The following is an 18,758-nucleotide window of genomic DNA, read 5'->3' as shown; positions in this document are numbered from 1 at the left end:
GGCTGACATCCAGTCAGTGTCCAAAACTGGCTGACCCTATGTCTGTTCTGCTTACAACCAGCGGAACCCAGACAGATGTAATCAAGATGTCAACACCTATGGGGTTGCCACGGAAGAGACTATCATACCACACCGCAGCCAGTCTCACCAAGGCCAGCCCAGGGCCTCCCTACAGTGACAAGTGACATCAGTAGCCCAAGTAGCCCTGCAGAACCGGCGCGCCTCAGACCTTCTGACTGCAGAAAGAGGAGGAACCTGCATATTCCTTCGGGAAGAATGCTGTTACTACATCGAGTCCGGAGTAGTGGAGCAAAACATAAACATACAGACCCTGACTAAGCTGAGTGAAGAACTACATGCAGGACACTTCCAGGACAACTCTCCTTCCGGCTGCTTCCAAAGCCCCTTAGCCACCTGGGTCCTACCCATGATAGGGCCCCTGATTCTCATCTGTGTTCTTTTTTCTCCTAGCCCCCTGCCTCCTCAAGTTCATCCACTCCTGGATCGCGGAGATGTCACGAGTGACTGTGAATCAGCTCCTGCTCCATCCCTACACTCGGCTCCCCTTCGACCTGCCTCTGCCAAACCCTGGCCTTTAACTGCCCCCCCCCTTCGCTGCCCGTGGTCAGCTGGAAGTAGCTAGAAAGAGTCTTCGTCCCCTATCACCAAAAGGCCAGGATGTTAGGTCGGAGAGAGGCCAGGATCAGATACATGCAGACATGACAAGATAATGGACTTCCCCTGGAATTTCTCACAGATCAAGGTGCCAGACACAGATACCAGCTTCTTCTCCCTGAATTCACATACCCACACAGATAAGAACTTCATCCTGAATATTCCGCCCAGTCCCTGCAGCAGAGAATTCCTCAGCTCATGTCCCCACCCCTCACCCAACCGCAGTATAAAAAAAGCGCCCCCCTCCCTGTTGGCGTGAATCCACGTGCCCTGTCCTTGGGGTACGTGGGTCTCCCGGGGACGCAGAATAAACCTTTTCCTTTCCTTTCTTTTCTGATTCACTGGACTCTATTTCTTGCGCCGCCTCCTGAGCCACCTAACCTAACACCCCCGTAACTAACGAGGCAATGACCCTGCACCTTCCGTAGGGAGAAACAGGAACCTCCGCCAGACACATCGGCCTCCGCGCCGCCCAGTCTGCACGGGTAGCAGCAGCCCTTCCGCGCCCCTCACCACACGGGGGACCCCCCCCTCCGCCCCTCCGAGGATTTCAATGTCTGACTTATTCCCCCCCATGGGCGCGTGTTTTAAGTCGTCAGGAGTTTCTCCAAGAAATGGAGGCTTTCGTTCCCTTATTCTGAGGAAGCGAGCGACCCCGAGGCCAGGACGTGGGGTGTCGCCGCCTCCGCTCTGAGCGAGAAACCCACGCCCTGGGAGAGGGCGGCGGAGGACGAGGGGAGCTGAGCCCACAAACGCTTAATACGCCTTCTGGAACCCACATTAAACGATTAATCGCCGGCGCCGCTCTGAACGCTACTGCGGGCGGAGGGACAACTGGCCCATCTCTCCCCCGCCCCCCGAACCCCAATTCCCCTTCTGGCCTTTTTACGAGGAGGCTCCGCTCCTCTCGGCAAGTTTCGGGGCCTCTTTTCCTGCCCCCGCCCCCCAGCGTCAACTTCCCACGACTAACACCGCCCCCCTCCCCCGGGCAGCAAACCCCCTGCTGCGGCCGGGAGTCCCGCCGGCCTCTCCTCCGCGGACCCTCGCGGGCCACCAGTCTGGTCACTCGGCCTGCTCCCTAGTTTCCATTTCCGGGGCGTCCCTGGCCCTGGAGCCTCCCCTCTGCCGCTTTCCGGGTCCCCATCCCATAGCCGGGGAACCCTCACGGTCTTCCCATCGTCACCTGCACTTCCGGCCCCCCACTTTCTCTCTTCCTAGACGCCCTCCAAGCTCCAAAGCCCACTTCCGGCCCCCCACTTTCTCTCTTCCTAGACGCCCTCCAAGCTCCAAAGCCCACTTCCGGCCCCCCGACTCCCTCCGGGCTCCACAAAACGCACGCCTCACCCCGGTTCCGTCAAGGGCCCTCCTCATTGCGGGTACCGGAGGGGGGAGCCCAGCGACCCCCCCCGCTCCCGCCCAGTCCCGGTCCCTCGGGCCGCGGGCTCCCTCGGCCTCGCCAGGCCACCCGCAGCCCGGTCCTTCCGCGGCCCCGCCGCCGCCGGGAGCAGCCGGGCGGGGCTGATTCGCGGCGATGACGCTCCGGGCTCCCTGGGACCTTCGGTTCCGGCTCCTCCCCCCGCCCCCGCCCCCATCCCCTCAGCACCCCCCTCCCCCAGGCCGGACCCCGCCGCTCGCAACTGCGCCCGAGTCTCCGGTCCGGCCTCGGTGTCCCGCAGTAACTCCCACTCGCTCCCCCCCCCCCATCCCCCCGGACAGCGGCGGCCCCTCCGGTCCCTTCAATCGTCAGCTGGGCCGCAGCGCCGCCTCCCCCGCCGTCCAACACTTTGCCTCCCCCCTGCGCGGACGGGCTGGTCCGCGGGCCCGGCCCCGCTGGCTCCTCGCGGCCCATCACCTACCCCCCAACCCTAACGCCCGGATCCACTGCCCGCGGCCGGCGACCTCCTCCCGACCCCTTCGAGGGACCAGGAAGGGAAATGTGAGGTTGACCTCGATATCCCCCCGCCGGGACCCCCCCCCCCCCTCGTGGTAGCGGAACTAGTCAGTGCCTAGAGGTCCTGGGGGAGGGAACAGCACCTCAACTTACAACCCCCCGGAAACCGTACCTTCTAAGGCGGCATGGATGGACCTGGAGGCATTAGACAGAAAAAAAACACCTTGTTATTCTCAGGATGTGAGATCTTGCTGTTGGTATTTGTCATGTTTGGCCCAGATAAACTAAAAAATTATCTAAAAAAAGAATAATACAAAACTCCAAAGTAATTAACATTTTTAGAATATAAAGATGTTTATTTAAACCGCATCATACTGATATGAGCTAGTAGTGGAAACAGTCAAAAATATAATTTTGTTCTTTTAAAATACATGACTTTTTAAAAATTGGAGTAATTTATTCTAACAGTAGTACAAAGTACGGAAAGGTTCACACTGGCAGACTGAGTGTCTAGCACCTTTGAACAGAGATACTCAGAGTGCGGGCCCGGGCAGCCCAGGTTCCCACTGCCCAGGTGAACAATCCGGGTGACTGAGGGTGTGCTGATCACAGAACAGCGCGGCCATTTGGGTTTTGCTCAGCTGCTGGGAGCGCCACAGAGAACAGACAGAGTGGGAAAGCTGGGCACTGAATTCATGGCTGGGGGCTAGGAGATCGGAGAGAAATGTTGAGACAGAAAGAGCCCAGATGGATGAGGAGGTCAGTCAGATGGACAGTCCGAGGGCGCTGACGATGCAGCACATGGTCTAGTTCTCCCATCGCATGGTCAGTAGCGCTGCCCCAGAAGCAAGAACTGGCCGCGTGTAGTCCTGCTCCGTCCTGCTGCATGCTTATACAGGTCACAGTGTATGTGAATGGTTTCCCCAGCTTGGTGAGTCGGCTTCAAGTTTGTTCTACATTTGTGGTCCACGGATTGGCTTTGCTGTGCTGGTAGGTGTTGCCACCAGTGGCACTTTCTATAGCCTCTTTCACAAAGTTGCTCTTTCGTCAACAAAAGTAGTCTCTTCCGCAGACTGGTCTTCCACCTTCACAGTCTTCCACCTTCCCCAGCATGTCGCCTTTGCTGCCTACGTGACTGCTTTTGAGGACACAGAAAAAAACCCTAATGTCTGGCACTTTTTGGCAATATTATCTGCTTGAAAATAATACATGCAGAGATGTATCTGATCTTCCACAAGAAGATGAAAAATGTTCTCGTTGTTGAGATTTCTTATTGAGGCTATTAATGTTTAAATGTAGGAATTACATCTCTTAGGACCACAGAACGTGACATGGTGTTTAAAAGGCACCGGAGAGCCGTAACCGGTTTGGCTCAGTGGATAGAGCGTCGGCCTGCGGACTGAAAGGTCCCAGGTTCGATTCCGGTCAATGGCATGTACCTTGGTTGCAGGCACATCCCCAGTGGGGGGTGTGCAGGAGGCAGCAGGTCGATGTTTCTCTCTCATCGATGTTTCTGACTCTATCCCTCTCCCTTCCTCTCTGTAAAAAATCAATAAAATATATTTAAAAAAAAAACAAACCGGAGAGGACAATCAGCAATGCAATGGACGTGAGATGCTGCATCCACCGTCTCATCCTGATCCGACCCTGGGCTCTGGGCGGAAGGTCTGAACTCCTGGTGTCCTAAAACTGAGCAGCAGGTCTTGCAGAGGCAGCCACGCAAAGTCAGAGTCGCTGAGATTGTCCACACACCAGGGCCTTCCTGGTCCCATCCCATAGGCAGCCTGCAGAAAAGGGCAGGTGTTGGTCCCAGTGGCTGAGGAAACCCTGGGTCAGTTCTGGGGCGACAGAACCCCACTCTCCCCATCTCCAGCCCCGCCCTCACTAGAGTCACATCTTTCCCTGAACCTGCCACCCCTGCCCTGGGACCAGCAGCCTGTACCAAGCTCTGCCCACCCTTTGCACATCAGAGTCACCCCAGCCCTGACAGATGTTTTGAGCTGAGGACTAAAGTGAGTAATGACTCAGTCTGCTCCCTCACTCAGGTCTGACGCTCTGGGGGTGGGGAGTGGGGGGGAGGGTCTAAGGACCTGGTGGGAGCTCTGATGGACAGGAAGGCTCATCCTGAAACCAGACAGCTTGGGGTTCATTCTAAAACCTGACACCCTTCTCTTCCTTTCCCTCCCAGCCTCTTACCCAGCAGGACACAGAGCTCTCAGTATGACCGTCCCAGCCCTGCCCTGTTCATTGGGGCCTGTCAGTGGCTCAGGATCTGGCGTGTGGAGGAGGCTGGCTGTCAGGTGATTACACCAGGGCTCAGCCAGGAATCCCAGGCCTCCTTCTAACCTTAAGGTTTGCCTCCTTAAGTAGTCCCTACTGTTTGCCTCCCCCCTTACTGGGCCTTTCAGAGCCACGTTCTGTGAACTCCAGCCTTTTGAGTTGGGTCTGCAAGGCCTTCCACCTCTTCCTGGGCTTAGACCCAGGCCACTCTCCTCTTAGCCCCCTGGGTATTCCCCTTCCCCTGGACACATCACATGGCGCCAGCATGCTGCCATCACCTGAACGTGAGCACCGCCCCTGCCGTGTGCCTGCTGCTCCCACACCACCCATCCTGGGCCCAAACACAGTCTCCCAAACAGAGAACCTGAATCAGGACTGAGATCCCCAAACCCCTTCAGCATCTACAGGCCTTAAGCCTTGGTGGGAGCCCCTCCCTTTCCCACTGGCATCCACAGTGAGGAGACGGCAGCACTCAGGGCTGAGCTTGTGCAACTTCTTGCTGTGAAGTGATAACATGTGTTGGTCTCCTGGTCTAATTTCCAGGAGGCGGGATCAGGGATCAGGGGTCAGGCTGGGAATTCATCTTTCCCTGTCCTCGCCCCAGGCCATCTGTCCCTCATTTCCCACATAATGAAGCCCTCAGTACCTGTTACTTAAAAGCCCAGCCTAAGATGCCAACTATGATTGCGCAGGTGAGGATCACAGGGAGGACCGAAGGGATGGGCGTGTTGGTTGTGGCCTTGGACGGGACTGTGGCTGTGGCAGTGGTTGGTGCAGCTGTAATGGAAACACGAGAGTGACAACCGTGCAGAACCCAGTTCCATGGAGATGCCCCTCAGCCCCTGCTGTCCCAGGCCATTCTATTGTGCAGTTTCTACCCTCCACGTGTGGCAGCCACAGTGACAGAGCCTGGGGTTGGAGCAAAGAGAGGAGATGGGCCCCGGCCCCTTGGGGCTCACACAGATAACGGGGGAAGCAAGGATTACAACAATCACTCCTGTTGGGACAGAAGAGGAGGTGACACCTGAGGGAGGTGGCAGAGAATCCTCCTAGGGCTGATGTGAGGTGGTGTTAAAGGATTTCCAGAAATAGACCAGGTGAGATGAAGACACATGATGCTGAGAAGAGGGAACAGGACAAGGAAAAGGTCTGCAAACGGAACGTGCCCGCAGGTTTGCAGTCAGCAAGAAATCCCTGGTGAGTGAGTGGTCCAAGGTCATGTGCAGGCAGAGATGTGAGGAAGTGAGAAACCCAAGGAGGGATCGCAGAACATTCCTATGGCCCTTATTCTCCCAAAATCCCTCACCGTGGTGGATGGGTCACTTTCTCCAACCACACACAACACACAGACACACACACAGTGTGAATGTCATTTCAAGGGACCTACAAGTTCATTTCCTCTGTGGAATTACCTTGTGTGCTCAGGGGACACAAAACTTGTTGAAGCCACTTCCTACAGTCTCCAGCTGAGGTCCTAACAAGGAGATCAATCATAGCTCTGTCACTCGCCAATGTTTGCTTCAGCAGAATGCCTTCACCGTGCAGCACTGTCCAGTGTCTGTTCTTTGTGTCAAAGCGGAGAGATATCTGTCCATCCAGTCCAAACTCCCAGGATGCAGTGGTGAGTCCATTGGATTCCTGCTCACACATCATGCTGCCCTGCAGGGAGAGAGGACCTGTCCCCAGCACCATGGGAAAGAGGTCAGCCTTGGGCCTGACAGAGCCTTTGTCCCCACCTGGTGTCCAGCCCTCTGCTCCCCTGGTCCTGCTCTCCTGGTCCTGCTTGTCCTCTGTGTCCTACACTGACTCCTGAGGCTCTTGGCTGGGACCAACTTCCCATATTTACATAAACACTATTGATCCCTCACCCTACACCTCTGTTCTGCCTCCACCCTGGTTTTGTAAACGTACCGCTGGTTGCAGGAGTCTCTGCTCTAATGTCCAGCAGGGTCTTCTTGAGCTCTTCCACCACGTACTGCAGAGCGTCTCTCTGGTCACTCCAGGCCGGTGTGGCATTCATCTCCAGGACACTGATGAGTCTGACCTTGTGGCCACCACAGGTATAATGAAGAAATGTGTTCCCATTGACCTGGCCTTGAATTTCACACCACGGTTGTCCATTAGGAGTGACTGTGAATGTGTAGCCCAGAGAGGGAGCACCTGTGAGGGAGGAACACAGGGGTGGGAATAAAGGTAACTACGCGCCCCTCCCCATTCTGGACAGCAAGCGACCCCCTGATGGCCTGGCGGCTCTTGTCCTGTTCGCGTGCAGATGGCAGGGGCTCGGGCTCCCACTTTGCAGAGGCCTTTAGTGAGTCGGGTGGGTGAGGGGTGCTGTCCTAGCTCAGGGTGGAGGAGGGGGCTTCGCCCTCTCTCCCATCTTCCTCCCGGTCCCTTTACCCAGGACTATTTGTGACAAGTCACAGGCTCATTCCCGTCCCTCTCACCTGACAGAGGCAGCCAGGTATGCAGAGGCCCCGGGACTGAAAGGCGCCCGCAGAGATGATGGCCAAGGGGTCTGTGCCCCACCCGGCGGGAAGGTTCCCCACCCCACCGCCGGCTCGCCCCAGATTCCATTTTCCCAACTTACTAGTGTAGCTGCCGGTTCCCAAAGCAGAAGTAAGAGCAACAAAACGGGGCTGACACCTTCAGACCCAGACCCCTCCATCTCGACACTTACTCAGGAGTGTTCAGGCCATCAGGGCCGCAGCCCATACCTGGAGCCTACTGGCCTGTGCCGCCCCGCCCCCGCCCACGGATCTGGGAGTGTTCCCCGAACTCCGGGTGTCAGGAGCGGAGTCTAAGAGCTGTTTCCTGAGCTGTCTAGAGCCACCCGGGTTCGCGCGCCCCCCCCCCCCCCCCCCCCCCCGCCCCGCCACCTGGCGGTTTTCCCGGTGTCTGGGGTGGGGCGGAACCGCCTCACCCCGCCCTCCAGCCGACCAGACCGGCCAGACCTGCCCGTGATGCCCCACCCACCCATTGGCCCGGGGCTCCACTCCCGCCCCCGTCCGCGCCCACAGATTTGGCCTGTTTTTTCCCCCGTTTTGGGGGTGGAAGTGCAGGGTGAGGGGGTATAGACAAGAAGGGAATTTTATTCAGTGAAAACACCTCTTTCTGCCATCCGTCTGTTAAGGCCCCCTCCACTCCCGGGGCTGTAATTCTTGTAATATTTCACCCCCCGACTCCCATCCCCACCCAGTGGGCCTTACACCACCCCGGGCTCTTCACCCCATAGCCTGTCACCCTATCTTAAAGGGCACACACTCCAGGGATAAACTAAACCCGTCATGGGGATGAGGGCACGGGGACTGCGGCTGTCAATACTGTATTGTGAACTGAGAGTTATTAGGAGGCACATCTAACACTTCATTACGTTATACATTTGAAACGAATACAATGTTGTGTCCATTATCCTATCTAATAAAGGCCCAACAACCATAACACGGAACCCCTCAACCGGGACCAGTGGCATAGATGGCCATAGGGGGCGCACTGATCACCACCGGCCAGAGGCTCCACCCCGGAGGAGGGGGAGAGGCGCAGGGAGGCCTGGAGGCTACGCTAAGGCCCAGGGATCCCAGGAACCAGAAGCCCAGAGCTTGCTTTCCAATAAAAAAATAAATCGGAAAAAAAAAAAGCAGCGGATGCGGCCACCCTGGGAAGAACAGCTCCTGGAGGGAAAGGCCTCCCCAGGCCCAGCCCAGCTTGGCGGCCCGCCGCGTGCTCCCAGGGACTCACCGGTGATGGTGCGGTGCCGGCAGCAAGCGCAGCCCCTCAGACTCCAAAGCGACGGCCAGCTGCGCCCCATCGAGCTCCCAGGCAGACGCAGCTCCCCCCCATTTGCAGCTTCTGGCTCTCTGCCCACCCCTCTGCATACCATTGTGCTTGGGGCCCTGGCTTCAGCCTCCCCGACCAATAGCGCCGCAGCACAGCCACAAGGCGGCAGCACCCAGCTACCGGCCTGGCTGGGCACTGACTTGGCTGCGGACTGGTACACTGTGCGTTTACAGTTGCAGGGAAGCAGGCAGCCCGCTCCTGCCGCTGCCTCACCTTTAGGCTAAGAAAGGCCCGCTCCTCCTTCCGGAATCGAAACCTCTTGGGGATGAATGGTCCCAGCGATGGCCCCAGCACATGCTCCGTGTCACTGTCACAGCCCTTCCCAGTCATCACAGCCCGTTCCTCAGCCGCAGTACCCTGTCCCACCCCCTGCCCGTCCTCACCTGTCACCCCCTGAGGACCACCTGATGTTATCCTATCTGAAATGTGAGCAAGATCTCAAATGCCCCCTGTCAATGGCTCCCTTGCCCTACCTGTCTTCCTCTAAAAACTTTGCATTTAAAAATATATATTTGATTGATTTCAGAGAGGGAATAGAGATAGAAACATCAATGATGATGGAGAATCATTGATTGGCTGCCTCCTGCACATTCCAAACTGGGTATAGAAACCTCTCCCTGCCCCTCTCCCCTGGCCAGCAGGCCCCGGTGGCAGCACAGGCACTGAGGGAAGGAGGAGGGGGGGAGGCGGGGAACCATGGGGTGGTGGGGCGCTGAGAGCAGCCAGCGGGTGGGTGGGGTGTGCTCGGGGTGGAGGAGGGGGCTTCGCCCTCTCTCCCATCTTCCTCCCGGTCCCTTCGCCCAGGACTATTTGTGACAAGTCACAGGCTCACTTCTGTCCCTCTCACCTGGAAAGAGGCAGCCAGCTAAGCGGACACCCCGAGACTGAAAGGCGCCCGCAGAGATGATCGCCGAAGGTCTGTGCCCCACCCGGCGGGAAGGTTCCCCACCCACCGTGGGCTCCCTGCACATTCCATCCCTCAGGTTCACTCGCCCCGACTCAATTTCCCAACTCACAGCGGGGAGCAGCGGGTTCCCAAAGCAGAAGCAGGAGCAAGAAGATGGGACTGACACTTTCAGACCCAGACAGCTCCATCTCGACCCTCAGCAGCAGTGCACGTACCCAGGACAGAAGGTGGTGAGCGGGTGAGGTTGCCCACTACTGTCAGGCCGAAAAACTTCAGCCCCGCTCCCTCCACACCTCGCATTTCATTGGCCCTCCTTTGGCCCCGGCCCACACGCCTGACCCCCCCCTCCCCCCCGCCCCCCAGTCATTAGGCCCGACCCTCCGTGCGCCTGGACCGCGCCATGCCCCACACTTGCCCCCCGGCCCCACTCCCGTCCCCGGCCACAGATTTGGCCTGTTTTTCACCAGTTTTGGGGTGGAGGGGTGGAGGGGGGGAAGTGCAGGGTGAGGGGGTAGAAACTGGAAGGGAATTTATTCAGTGAAAACACCTCAATGGTGTCACAGCATTGCTGCCATCCCTCGGTTAAGGCCCCCTCCACTCCCGGGGCTGTAATTCTTGTAATATTTCACCCCCCCCCCACTCCCACCCCCACCCGGTGGGTCTTACACCCCCCAGGGCTCTCCACCCCATGGCCTGTCACCCTATCTTAAAGGGCACACACTCCAGGGATAAACTAAACCCGTCATGGGGATGAGGGCACGGGGACTGCGGCTGATAACACTGTATTGTGAACTGAGAGTAATTAGGAGGCACATCTAACACTTCATTACGTTATACATTTGAAAGGAATACAATGTTGTGTCCGTTATCCTATCTAATAAAGGCCCAACAACCATAACGCGGAACCCCAGACCAGGACCAGTCGGTAGGAGGCGCACTGATCACCAGGGGGCAGAGGCTCCACGCAGGAGGAGGAGGGAGAGGGGCGCAGGGAGGCCTGGAGGCTACGCTAAGGCCCAGGGACCCCAGGAACCCGAAGCCCAGAGCTTGCTTTCCAATAAAAAAATAAATCGGAAAAAAAAGCAGCCGACGCGGCCACCCTGGGAAGAACAGCTCCAGGAGGGAAAGGCCTCCCCAGGCCCAGCCCAGCTTGGCGGCCGCCGCGGGCTCCCAGGGACTCACCGGTGACGGTGCCGGTGCCGGCAGCAAGCGCAGCCCCTCAGACTCCAAAGCGACCGACCGACCGCTGCTCCCCATCGAGCTCCCAGGCAGATGCAGCCCCCTCCGCCTGCGCCTTCAGGCCCCTCACTTCCCCTTTCTTCTTCCTGCGCGGCACAGTCCCGCCGCCCCCCCCCCCCCCCCCCCCGCTTCCTGTACTAGTGTCCTTAGGGGCGTGGCTCGGCCTCTGGCCAATAGCGCCGCAGCACAGCCACAGGGCGGCAGCACACCAGGCCTGGCTGCGGACGGATACCCTGTGCGTTTGCATTTGCAGGGAAGCAGGCAGCCCACTCCTGCCGCTGCCTCACCTTTAGGCTAAGAAAGGCCCGCTCCTCCCTCCGGAATCGAAACCTCTTGGGGATGAATGACCCCAGCGATGCCCCAGCACAGGCTCTGTGTCACTGTTGATGGGGCAGAGGCCATGTGCTCAGAAAAGTGCCTTCTTCCCGAGTCCAGGCCCCTGCTGGCCACGCCCAGGATTTAACAAGACCCGACTTGCGCCTGGCCAATCGGCAGGGCCACAGCCAGCTCCCCTCCCCTCACTATTAAAGCCCTGATTTTCACAAGGGTTGCTCTCGGTTTCCAGTCGCTGCGGTCGACTGGAGGCCCTGGTCGGGTTAGCTAACTCAATAAAGGGCCTTCTGCTTTTGCATTGGACTGACTCCCTGGCATGGTTTCTTGGGGATCTTGAATTCTGGGCATAACAACTGTCACAGCCCTTCCCAGTCATCACAGCCCGTTCCTCAGCCCGCAGTGCCCTGTTCCACCCACTGACAGTCCTCTGAAATGTGAGCAAGATCTCAAATGCCCCCCTGTCAATAGCTCCCTTGCCCTATTCCTTCTTCTAAAAACTTTGCATTTAAAAATATATATATATTTGATGGATTTCAGAGAGGGAATAGAAATACAAACATCAATGATGCTAGAGAATCATTGATTGGCTGCCTCGTGCACATTCCAAACTGGGTAAGGAAACCTCTCCCTGCCCCTCTCCCTCAGTTCTTCCCTGGCCAGCAGGCCCCCAGTGGCAGCAGGACACTGAGGGAAGAAGGCTGGGGGTGGAGGGGAGGAGAGGAGATGAGGAACCATGGGGTGACAGGGCACAGAGGGCAGCCAGCACCTGGCATCTGACATCTGTTCCTTCTGCACCTGCCTGGTGAGCTTCACGTTCTCTCCTGACCCCACAGGGCCTTGGGTCCTGATGGGCCTGGCCCTGATCGCCCCTGATCGCCCACCAGGCCTAGGGACCTCATCGTGCATGAATTTCGTGCACCGGGCCTCTAGTGTCTCAATAAAAATAGAAAATGAAAGAAAACAAATGCAGGGGGATTGATCCTGACACCAGAAATGTTGCACCAGCAGGACTCAGCTCACACCCATAGCTTCACGGGGTGTCCCTGGTGGGCCTCTTGGGGCAAGGAATCCAGTCTACAGAAAGGAGGGGAGCACTGGCCTCCCTGTGGGTCCCACGTCCTCTCACATTCACTCCAGCCTGAACCCACAGGCCGAATAGAACCACTGATACCTGGAAGGGCTTGTGAAATGGACAGTGACTCAGCGGCTGGGCTGGGCTGGGGAGGAGCAGTGACTAGGGAGGCAGTGGCCTCGGTGAGTCTGGGGAAGTGAGTGCCTGGACTGCGGGGTGCGACCCTCTGGCACAGCTGCTGGGAAGGCCCAGGGGGAGAGCAGGGGGGTGTCAGAGGGTTTGCCTGGGAAAGCGGTGCGAGCAGAGTTGGGGTATCCAGTCACCTGTGGGTCGTGACCCTCCGTGAACATCCCTGGTCCACAGGGCGACCCTGGGCTGGGGCCCTCTTCCCAGGGAGGGCGGGAGCTGTGGGGTGGGGGTTGGGCGTTGGCAGCATTTCCTGCTCCCTCCCCGACCCCCGTGACCCCCACCCCCCATTTGCCCAGCATCACTCTGTAGCCCAAGTCCCCTGTTTCCCTGTCCCTGCCCTCGCCTTGCCTGGTACACGGAGGGGAGCTGAACAGGGCGTGGCGGCACCCACCCTCGGGAAGGTTCTGAAACCCCGTGGGCGCCCTGGTCTCTGTCCCAGAGCGCCCCCCGCCCCCCATTCCGCCGCCTTCCGCCCCGCAGGTTCCATTCTGGCTTCACCGCCCGCGCTCCGCCCAGGGACAGTCCTGTCGTAGAAGCGGGGCCAGGAGGACCGGACCCAACTGGGTGCCCACAGTCCACGCCATGGGGACCTGGAGCCCGAGGGCGACCCAATGTGTCAAGGAGCCGCATCCATAGGATCCAAGGAGGGAATGAATCCCGAGTGTCGTCCTGCCCCTGCCCCTCCCCAGGCCGGGCCCCTGCTCCTGGGGGCGAAGTGCCCAGCATTTTCACCCCTTCTCCCCGGGACCCCAGACCTTTTCCTCCACCCCAGTCTCCTGGCCACATACTACTTCCGGTCTCCTTCCCAAGTTCACAATCATTCCTTGTTTTCTTAAAAGACTCAGGGTTTTCTGCCTCCGCCCCCACCGCCGCAGGCTCCGCCCCCCCCCCCCCCCCCATGCCCGTTAGGCGGGGAGGAGGCGGAGGCGGAGAAGGCGGGGGTGGCGGGTGGAGGATCGGGCACTGTTCCGCCCCTGGAGCCACTGCACAGCTGGGAATCCCCTGCAGCTCATTAATTGTGTAGTAAAAACCAAGTCACATCCAAAATTCCATCGAACCGGGCACATATGAGTCACAGTTTACTGAAAAAGAGCCAGCAGCAATGGATCAAGAATCCAACAAGGCCCTGACCGGTTTGGCTCAGTGGATAGAGTATCGGCCTGCGGACTCAAGGGTCCCGGGTTCGATTCCGGTCAAGGGCACGTACTTTGGTTGCGGGCACATCCCCAGTGGCGAGTGTGCAGGAGGCAGCTGATTGATGTTTCTCTCTCATGGATGTTTCCGGCTCTCTGTCCCTCTCCCGTCCTCTCTGTGAAAAATCAATAAAATATATTTAAAAAAAAAAAAGAATCCAACAAGGCTGCCTGGCCCAGACCAGCGGGAGGATATCTGGTGAGTATTAGCTGCCACCCTTAGCCTGTTAGTCCGGAGGCACCGAGGAGCCCGGGTAGTCCTGGGCCGCTGACGACTTGCTGTGAGACCTGGGGCAGGTTTATCACCCTTCTGAGGAGCAGATTGCATCCTCACCAGTCCATGAGGTTGGTGGCCTGGACGTTCAGGGGGTGCCCAGCTTACAGATGGCCACATGCGATCCCAACACTTACCACCAGGGGGCAGCAGAGTCCCTGCCTTAGCCACTGACACACCAAGCAGGCAGCACACATTGAGCCTGTCACTAAGGTCACCTTCACGGGTGCACACAGTGGGAAGCAGTAGCAACACACATCTGGGCTGTTCACTGCCTCCCCCTCCATGGAAAAGGCACGGGGTCGTCAGGGGCTTGGGGAGACCAGAGCGAGCGCCCCCACCAGGAGCAGGAGGCCTCAGTGTTCACCCGACTCCCTAAGGTGGGGAGGAGACAAGGCCTGGGGCCCACAGCCTCAGGGCAGGGAGGCTCAGCCAGGGGCCCTGGCAGGTGCACCGTGAGCACAGAGAGGGTGAGGTGGGTGGCCAGATGGGGCAGCCAGGGGACATTGTGGCCTCATGGGCTCTGCCTGTGTGGTCAGGCCTGGTAAAGGGTCCTCTCCCTCAGAGCCCAGTGGACAGCACTCTGGCGGTGCCCTCCTCTTTCTGGAACAAACTAGAACCCAGAAGGGAGGACACACGAAGAAAAAAATTTCCCAAAGTGATTCCTTTTCCACACGCAGTGACACTGTGCGCTGTCATTTTAAGTGGAAAGCAACGAACACACACAGAGATGCACACATGCACACACCCCGTGTGTCTCCATCACTCTGGGCTTGGCCCCCTCACCCCTGTGGGAGCTTCCCCAGACTCCGCCTATCCCTATCTGCCACTCCTTCCAGCAGGAAGGCCCCCCACTCTTGCCAGTTAATCCATATCCATAAAGAACATGGGGTGCCCCATGTGGGAGGCAAAACTGGCCTCTGTCTTGTGGATGGGGTGGAGTTTCTGAGCTCTCGCTCCTCCCTAGTCTCCTCAGACCAGCTGTCCTTAGAGACGCTTTCACTTTTGCGCAGCCTAGCGTGTCAAGAAACCAAAAGTAGGGGGTTGGGGTCCTGTTGGGTCCGGCTGCAGCCATAACTGAGCTGTCCTTAGATGCCCGTGGCCTTGTGGTCACTGCAGTTCTTGCTTCGGCCTTGTCATGGGCTGAGCTGTGTCCCCCCAGATGAGGCCCTAAGTACCTCAGGGTGTGGCTGTATTTGGAGATGGTTCAGGTTCAATGAAGGTCACTAGGTGGACCTATTCCAACAGGATGGGTGTCCCTATAAGAAGAGACTGGGACTCACACACACACTCACACACAGAGGTACGACCAGGTGAGGACACAGGGAGCCAACAGCCAAGTGCAAGTGAAGGCGAGAGGCCTCAGGGGAAAGCAGCCCTGCAAACACCTTGACCTCGGACTTCTAGCTGCCAGACTGTGAGGCCATAAACTTCTGCTGTTTGAGGCCCCGCCTGTATATTTGTTCCGGGGGCTGAGCTGACTACTGCGGCCTGAAGACACTGCTTTCGGCTGGGCGGGCCTGCTGGTGACAGTGGCGCTAGGCTCTCAGAATCCTGGATCATGCTCCTTGGGGATTTGCAGGAGTGCTGGGGCCCAGCCCAGGCAGGGGATTGAGAGAGCCCCCCATCCTGGAGGCTCCCCGACTTCCTCAGACCCACACATTGGCTCTTCCAGCTCCAGGGGGAGTCTGACACCATCAGAGGTTCCCGCCCAACATCAGTCCTCGGGGCTGTTGCAGGAAGAACCCAGAGGACACTCTGCACCCTCCCTTCCTCCTTCCAGGTCACCTAGTCTCCCTGGTGGGACCTGGAGCGCATCACCTGGGCGGGTTCAGAGCCTGCACACCTGCTGCTGCTGGGTCTCCGCTGGCCGGCCCTCCTTCACCCTCACCTCATTCATCTCTAGTCACTCTCCCCTCAGGGGCACCCCAGACAGTCCTGGGCCACTAGGGCCAGGCCCCACCCCCTCTTGGGTACCTGGCTGTTCCCACTACAAAAGCCATAAAGATGAGGATGGCCAGTGTCCCACAACACTGCTGGTCCTTGCGCCCCTCCCAGAGTGCTTTATAAACATAGATTCTCAGGACCCACCCAGACCCCCCGGATGGAAGTGTCAGGGCCGGAGGCCAGGAGTCTGTGCTCTTAATAATTCCCCAGGTGATGCCTGTGGCCAGGCAACCTTGGGAGGATCTGGAACAGCAGTGGCCGCCTCCCTGGGCACAGGAATGAACAGGGAGAGGTCTCTCTGAAGCTGCCTCTTGGATCCCAGGCCCACCCTCTCCTCCCACCCAAGATGAGACTTAAATGTAGTCACGTGGTTTTGGAGGAAGAATGAACCACACCCCCTCGTGGACCCTGGTTTCCACCTTAAGCAGCAGTAGCAGGAAAAGCATTCACTGAGCACCTACTGTGTGCCAGGTGCTGTGCCAACCACATTGGAGCCTGGTGGCCCCCATTTATCCCCCTCAGAAGCTGGTAAGGGGCTCGACTGTTAGCGGGGAGATCCAGGTATCAGAGCTGAGTCACTTACCTGGTGTTCCCACTGGTGATGGCCTGGCCAGGACCCACCCCATCTGCCTGACCCCAAAGCTGGAGATGCAGAGTCTGGGAGACACACCCTGGCCCCAGGGAGTGGGGTCCAGCCCTGGGAGACTGGAACAGGGAGACACAAAGAGCCACACAGGGAGCCAGTGGTGTTTCTTTACAATAAGCAGTTTTTGTCCCATTTACTTGTTTGTAAAATCATTTGAAAAAGGAGAAGTCCCTTCTGGCAGATCAGCACTGTGCTAGGGCCCCCCAGGGTCCCTGTGCCGGAGGACGCAGTACAACAGCGCCCCCTGCCACCGGCCTCCGGGCTCCCCTGGGCTCTCTCTCCCAGGAAGGCTCAGAGCAGCTTCGGGTCTGTCCTGTCCACAGAGGCCTGTGTGGGGCGGGGCAGGGCAGGGCAGGGCCGGGCGGGAATCAGCCCTGGCAGCAGTCCCAGAGTCTGAACAGGGTGCAGTGTCCCGGGTCAAAGGCCCTGCCAGCCAGATGTTGCATGTGTCTGCCTGGGAGCGGGCTGAGACCCAGAGGCTGTGCACAGGTGTTAGATGCAGTTAGAAAGGGAAAGGAGCCGGGCGCTGAGGGCAGGACAGACATCCTCAGGGCAGGGCAGCCTCCTCCGTGGGGCAGGCCTGTCACCCAGCACCCACCTCCGCCTGCATGATAGGGGAGCATGAAAAGGGGAGTCCCACTAAGGCTTGGGGCTGGGAGTGGGGTGGCCTGGCCAAAGGCTGCAGACCCCACGTGACCCCGTCAAGGCTCCCCAGCCTGTGGTGCCAGGAGGGAGGCTCTGCTGTCGTGGGATTTCCCCCAGGATCAGGGATTGAGTTGTAGGGCAGGGAGGTGGCGGGCCCCACACCAGGTGTGCAGGCTGCTGTCAGGGAAACAGCAGAACGGAAGATCTGCACATATGCACCAGCCCTAACACACGCAGCTCACACGCACACTCAAACACATAGACATGCAAAGCACAACACACATACACAAGTGTACACACAGCAACACATCCACATAATGTGCACTCACCCACACATGCACATCAGCGCACACTCTCCACACACAAGCACATATACACACATATACATGTGTTTGCACACACACACATAACTTCAACAGCCAAGGCCAGCTCTAGGCTCTATTTTCTGCCTCTCATTGCACTGGCTTCCTTACGTGTGTGGTTTGTACTTGAACTGAAAGGACAGTCACACACAGAGGTCTCCTACCCGTTTCTCTGCAGAGCGTTCATGTCAGGTGCTTCCAGGGACCTGACATTCTTTGTGGTGCTCAGAGCCCTGGTTACCTCCTGATGCTGGTGCTGGCAAGAGAGCGGGTGGGGCTGCATGCTCAAGGGCACCCCAAGGTCACAGGAAGGAGGGGCAGTGAGAAGCAGGGGCGCTGGGCATTGTGAGGAGCTGTCAGGAGCCAGGGAGCACTTTGCCTTTACCCACCAGGAACCAGAAATCGATTAAAAAAAAAAGTGTCTCAAAAGCACAGGTTTCCAAAGCCAGTGCCTGTTCAGACAGAGCCCTGCTGGCATTGAGGGTGGACTTGCAGGCTGGGTCGGGCTAGGAGACCAATCCTACCTGGAGGACCAGGTGGGGGAGGAACCCAGTTCCACCCGGGACATGTGTGCAGGAACGCTGAGGCTCTGTGATGGCCTGGCCATGGCTTGCAGATGGCGCTGGAAGGGAGGGCAGTTCTTGGAGAGGCTGGAGGCCGATTTCTTCTGACACTGATCACCACCGATGTTGGGGTCACCGTGCAGGTCCGTGTGGAGGGCCCACGCCCCAGCTCGCTCGCACGGACCTGCAGGGGCTGCTGCTCCTTGGCTGTTTCCTGTGAAAATCCAAGTTCAACGCGGAGTCTGAGGACACGTGGCCTCCGAGGGGCGGCCTGCCTGCGATGCCCAGCTGTCTCCTGAGTCCGCCTCGCTCTCTGACTGCCAGTGCCCGAGGCTGCAGGGCCTCCTGTGTCCTGGGATGGGAGCCCTCGCCCCGCAGGCTGCACTGGTGCCCGGGGTGGCTGGAGCACATGAGCACACACGGGGCGGCTTCCCATGGCCCCTCTGAGTTCAGGTTTATTAGGGAGACCTCCCCGGGGAGCCAATAGAATCACACGCAGCTCACACACCGAGAGGGGAACCTTCCTTAGAAGCGATCATCAGGCACAGACTCCCAGCCACTGGAGAGTCTGTGGGTGGAGAGAGAAGCTGGTGGGGGTAGCACTGAAGGCAGCCGCACCCGTCTGGGGAGAAGTAGGGCTCTGAGCATTGTCCTCACTGCAGCCAGGCTCCAGCATGGGGAGGTCGGACCCCGAGTCCTTATGGC

At 58.5% G+C, this 18,758-nt stretch overlaps 1 protein-coding gene and 1 pseudogene across 1 annotated transcript; both read right to left on the bottom strand.

Annotated features, from left to right (window-relative positions):
* Positions 1-2,892: 2,892 nt before the first annotated feature.
* Positions 2,893-4,201, bottom strand: LOC118675810 (annotated as a pseudogene).
* On the bottom strand, positions 2,896-8,839 carry LOC118676872 (UL16-binding protein 2-like). The gene is made up of 5 exons (XM_036351493.1): positions 8,585-8,839; positions 6,758-7,006; positions 6,259-6,522; positions 5,493-5,623; positions 2,896-4,350 (listed from the first exon to the last, which is right to left on the bottom strand). The coding sequence occupies exons 1-4, from the start codon at positions 8,724-8,726 to the stop codon at positions 5,496-5,498; spliced, it is 783 nt and encodes a 260-aa protein (XP_036207386.1). The 5' UTR covers positions 8,727-8,839; the 3' UTR covers positions 2,896-4,350; positions 5,493-5,495.
* Between the last annotated feature and the right edge of the window lie 9,919 nt (positions 8,840-18,758).

The sequence above is a fragment of the Myotis myotis genome, unplaced genomic scaffold (assembly GCF_014108235.1).
Source record: "Myotis myotis isolate mMyoMyo1 unplaced genomic scaffold, mMyoMyo1.p scaffold_m19_p_2, whole genome shotgun sequence".
NCBI lineage: Eukaryota > Metazoa > Chordata > Mammalia > Chiroptera > Vespertilionidae > Myotis > Myotis myotis.
This window is presented reverse-complemented; position numbering and strand designations above follow the sequence as displayed.

Bases quoted from the DNA above. Each gene is read 5' to 3' on its own strand.
- LOC118676872 (XM_036351493.1), bottom strand. From the start codon at position 8,726: ATGGTATGCAGAGGGGTGGGCAGAGAGCCAGAAGCTGCAAATGGGGGG. The intron at 6,523-6,757 runs GTACGTTTACAA...TGCTGGGGACAG, and splicing joins AGAGACTCCTGCAACCAGCG to GTCCTCTCTCCCTGCAGGGC. The intron at 5,624-6,258 runs GTAATTCCACAG...TTTCCATTACAG, and splicing joins GTGTCCCCTGAGCACACAAG to CTGCACCAACCACTGCCACA.